The following is a 5,321-nucleotide window of genomic DNA, read 5'->3' on the forward strand; positions in this document are numbered from 1 at the left end:
AAATTATAAATACATAGGTCAATAAAAAAGACTATCTTTTCCCTCTTAACTTCTGAAAATACATGATTATTTAAAATACAAATTATAACACTGCCTTGTGGAGTTTATAATATGTAGATGTAACTCATAAGACAACTACAGCATAATGTGTGAAGTAGTACAAAAAGTTAAGGATATATACTGTATTCTCTATAGTAACCACTAAAAAAATAATGCAAAGGTATAGCTAAAAAACAAAGAGACATATTAAAATTGAATTTTAAAAATATTCAGTTAATCTAAAAAGAAGGCAAAATAGAAAAATAAAAAACAGAGGGGGCAAACAAAAACAAATAATGACAGGCTAAATTCAATCACATCAATAATTAAATTGAACATTAATGAACTAAACACTCTTCAAAAGCTGAGACTGTCAGAATAGCTAACAGAAGTATGCAGGATATCTTAATGGAGTTATTTTAAAAAATTTATTAAAAGGCATAAAAGAAAACCTGCATCAAGAGTGATACTGTTTATTGAAAAGACTGTGATTTAAACTGTAAAAATAAAATTTCTCTCAAGTTAATTTATAAATTCAGTGCAATACCAATCTAAACAAAGGTTTTTTTTTCCCCCAGAACTTAATACAATACTAAAATTCAAATGAAGGAACAAATGTACCAGAATAGCTAAGATAATTCTGAGGGGTGGGGGAGAATAAAAAAGGGAAGATTTGTTTCTCATCTATTAACATACCTGCAAACCATAGTAGCTAAAACAGTGTTACACTGGCCCAGGAAATTCACAGAACGATGGAAGAGAATATAGTTCAAAAACGTGTTTATAAACTTTGAATACAGATAAATTGACATTATAAGTCAACGGAAAAAATGAATTATTAGTAAATGTGTTGTAAAATTGGCTCACTCTGGAGGTTTTCATCTCACACCATATCTAAGAGTAAACTCCAAGATAGATTAATGGTCTAATAGCTACAACTAGAAAGTTAATAGAAAAACTAGATGCCTAATTTTGTGACTTTGGGGGTAAGGAAAGATTTCTTAAATAAGACTTTAAAAACACAAATCACAAAATAAAAAAGGGAAGGATTAACAATATCAAAACTAAAGATTTCAGGTTCACTCTAGACAAAGTAGGCTACCACAAGCAAAGTTAAAAGGCTTATGATAAAGAGGGAGATAATATACTCAAATTCTGGTTACTGAAAAGGATTAATGTTTGAAACACATAAAAAAAACACTTAAAAATAGGAAGAAAAAAGGATACAACCAGATAATTCACAAAAGAGCAAACCTGAACCAGGGCCACCATATTGCTCAAGTTCAGGGACACTATCCATGTGACAAGAGAGCCCTGGAGGGTGTGCAGGCCCCCAGGGTATGATTTATGCACTGACCACATTGACTGGCTATGATATAAAGAGATCCTCAGCCTCACAGGGAAATACAAATGAAAGCAAGGAATACCACTTGGTCCCGATTTGATTGGCAAAATTAAAGTAGTGATTAATATAAGAAAAAGAAGGAGGTATAAAGCAAATACCATACACAAAACAATGGATACACATATATGTTAAATACAAGAGAACAGGTGCTAATGTAAGGGAAAAGAATAGGACTGAGGTATAGGCTAATAGAGAAAACAAATGAGGGCCCTGAATAGACCAAAAATAGACAATATGCCATACACTAAATTTTGTGCATCAAGATTAAAAGAAAAATACGATAAAGATACCAGGTAATTCTAGAAAATGCAAACCGATTTATAGTGACAAAAGCAGATCAACAGTTGTCTAAGGAATGGGAGGGAAGCAGGAAAAAGGGATTATAGAGAGGCAGGTGGAAACTTTTGGGGGTGATCGATATGTTCATTACCCCAGTTGTATACACGTGAAAATCTATTAAACATGCACTTTAAATATGTGCAGTTTCTTGGATGGCAATTATACCTCAAAAAAGCTGTTAAAAATATTTTTAAAAAATCAGGTATTAACAAATTCCATATGATAAAAATCTATAGTCTCTACATAATATACTTCTATTAGATCTAATTAAGCAACCCAGAATCAGCAAATAATTATAGCGTTTTACATATATTACCTGTGTTTGTCCCCTCTGAAATAATGCTGATCCATGAAGAGTTTTAAACATATCTACCTCACAATTTATATTCCTAAGTGAAGTCAAATCTCGACCATCGCACCTATAGTAATAAAGAAGTATGTAAAGCAGTGTTCAAAATCAGAAATATCACCTATTATCTCTTATTCCTACCAGGAAGTTCTCAATCCCAATTGTGTATCGTATTACCTGTGGAGCTTTAAGAACTTTAAAAATAATACAGGTACCTGATCCCCACCCTAAATCCCACTGAATCAGAATCTCAGGTTGTGACCCATACACTTGTACTGTTAAAGAAGTTCTACAAGGCAATTCTGACGTGTATTCAGGGTTGTGAAGCACTGCTCTACACATAAGTCCCATAGAGAAACAGACACATCCACACACTCTTCAAAACCCATTTATGAAATATCATAATTCTTTAATGTTCACTTGAAAAAACCAGTTCCTTGCTTTGTGCAAGTTGCCACTTTCAACGCAACTTACAGAGGCACATACTTCAATTCCATCAAAAAAGGGTATATTTACCTTTTGTATTCATTCAAAATAATACTTCTAAAAACTTCCTTTGCAACAACATTGAAGGATTCTATTATTTCATATGTATCAGCCTCTGGAAATTTTTCTATAGAAAGAAAGACAAACCAAAACAAAAGTTTTCTCTTTTTGGAAGATAAGATTTCTCTTCAATTCACTGTATCAAATCAGTTAACTATGGGAGTAAACCAAGGGAGTTGATACTGAACTATTTAGTCCTCAAGCAAACAAAGTAGATAAATTAAATATTCTCAAGTAGGAGAGACACAAGTATTATACCTCAAACATATTGTTATTGAGAACTTAATTTGCTTTTTACCAGAACAACAGTGCTTTGTAATTAGCTTTCTATTGTATTATGTTACTAACAAATCCAGCCATTTTATGAAAAGGTCTGAGTGACACTTTTAAGATTAAGAGTAATCACCTTCAATGTTTTACCTTAGGAACTTTTTTCTTAGTCCGCAAATAGAGAAATAATTTGCTTTATACGTTACAAATCCCTACTGGCTGCCTTTTTAGTTAACATTTATCAAATTCTTTCAGGACCCATGTACTATACATGTTTTTTTAAATGCCTTTAATCTTTGTAACAACTTATGAGGTATGTTCTATTCTTATCACCATTCTAAAGAAGAAAATACAGCCTTAACAAAGTAAATTGCCTGAGATCACACAGGCAGTTGACAGATACAGCTGTGAACTGAATACAGGTCTGTCTGCCTGCCTAGGCTTATGTTTTTAAATGTTAAGCTACTTTATCAACTGATTCATGCCAAGTCTTAAGCAATGTTCTCTTAAGCATTTGTTTTATTAAATATAATTTCTAGAGAGCTAAATTCTCTAAAATCTAAATTTTACAATTCCACATATTAATAACAGCATCAGTTAACATTTTTTGAATACTTGGTATGTAGCAGGCACAAATTCAGATGACTTACCTATTTAATCACCATAAACCAGATATTATCAGTATTACAGTTTCACAGATTAAGAACTCAAGAATTTTAAAGAGTTATTTTTCAGATTTTCAAATGATATGATACAAAGTTTTCCATCATAGAGTGTAAGAACTTGATCCAGAAAAGATTGGGAATATTTCACATTCAACATTTCAAGTGCAGTGCTGACTACATTCACAGAAGTTAAAGATTTTATTCATTTATTTATTTGTGAGAGAGAGAGAGAGAGCAAACATGCATGTGTATGAGCAGGGGGTGGGGGGCAGAGGGAGAGAATCTCAAGCGGACTTGGCACTGAGCCCCATGTGGGGCTTTACCTCATGATTCTGAGATATGACTTGAGCTAAAATCAAAAGTCGGATACTTAACCGACTGAGCCACACAGGTGCCCCTCACAGAAGTTAATTTTTTTTTTAAAGATTTTATTTATTTGACAGAGAGAGAGAGAGCACAAGCAGGGGGAGCAGCAGGCAGAGGGAGAGGGAGAAGCAGGCTCCCCGCTGAGCAGGGAGCCTGATTCAGGGCTCAATCCCAGGACCCTGAGATCATGACCTGAGCCGAAGGCAGACGCTTAACTGACTGAGCCACCCAGGCGTCCCTCACAGAAGTTATTTTAACAGTAACCTTGGGATGCATCATTATTGTGAGTTTACCAAAAATAAAACTAAGGAACAAGGAAAATAACTGATTCTCTGAGGTCTTACAACTGAAATTTTAAAAAATCCATTTTTCCCTTTAAATATTTAGTTAAATTAATAGAGCAAAGTTTACCTTTTAGTTGTTCCTCTGTATCTAATCTTATCTTGTTAACAGCTTCATCTCTGGATATCTGAGAGAGGTGAGGTGAGGTTCAGTATACATGGCCATATTTAACCTTTCTATTTTTACATTATTATACAAATAACACATTGTAATAGTACTCAGATTTCTCTACTGGTAGTATTCTTTAAAAGATTAGAGCTAGATACTGATTTATAAGAAATATTACCTGTTTAATTCATTCAAATATATTTACACACTACCCTAAAACTTGCATTAATCAACAAAAGGAGAATGGAGAAGCAAATAACTAGGCTTCTCTTTAGCTTTCTGTTTAGATTTTTAATAAAAATTCGTAAGATTATGTGAATTATGACAAAAAAGAATTCCCAGAACAATTATATAAGACAAAATTCAGGTATACCTACTTTATCATGTTCATAATCAGTAAAAACTGCATAGAGTCTTCCCATGGCGAGTCTATTTTAAGCACAAAATAAATGTCAGCATAATAATCTTATTGTTAATAGTATAACTATTATAAACAAAATTGCAATATTTAATAGTAAGCTAAAATATTTAATAATAAGCATTTCATAAAGAATTTTAAAAATGTATTTACTGTTCTTTAACACAGCTAATCTGTTTACTATTTATAATACAGTATACCAAATCTCTTTCTCTCCATCTGTCAGGGAAATCACTCACACATGGTACTATGCCCTCTCTTTTTTTTTTAAGATTTTATTTATTTGACAGAGAGAGACATAGTGACAGCAGGAACAGAAGCAGGGGGAGTGGGAGAGGGAGAAGCAGGCTTCCCGGCGAGCAGGGAGCCAGATGCGGGGCTCGATCCCAGGACCCTGGGACCATGACCTGAGCCGAAGGCAGACGCTTAATGACTGAGCCACCCAGGCGCCCTGCCCTCTCTTTTTTTTTTTTT

At 33.5% G+C, this 5,321-nt stretch overlaps 1 protein-coding gene across 1 annotated transcript; it reads right to left on the reverse strand.

Annotated features, from left to right (window-relative positions):
* Positions 1–34: 34 nt before the first annotated feature.
* Positions 35–5,213, reverse strand: LOC145718329 (polyribonucleotide nucleotidyltransferase 1, mitochondrial-like). The gene is made up of 4 exons (XM_081809822.1): positions 4,807–5,213; positions 4,391–4,448; positions 2,649–2,745; positions 35–2,202 (listed from the first exon to the last, which is right to left on the reverse strand). Exons 1-4 carry the CDS (start codon positions 4,849–4,851, stop codon positions 1,989–1,991), a joined length of 414 nt encoding a protein of 137 aa, XP_081665948.1. The 5' UTR covers positions 4,852–5,213; the 3' UTR covers positions 35–1,988.
* Between the last annotated feature and the right edge of the window lie 108 nt (positions 5,214–5,321).

This window comes from Leptonychotes weddellii, unplaced genomic scaffold, assembly GCF_054177405.1.
Source record: "Leptonychotes weddellii isolate Sample4059 unplaced genomic scaffold, ASM5417740v2 HiC_scaffold_14124, whole genome shotgun sequence".
NCBI classification, from domain to species: Eukaryota; Metazoa; Chordata; class Mammalia; order Carnivora; family Phocidae; genus Leptonychotes; species Leptonychotes weddellii.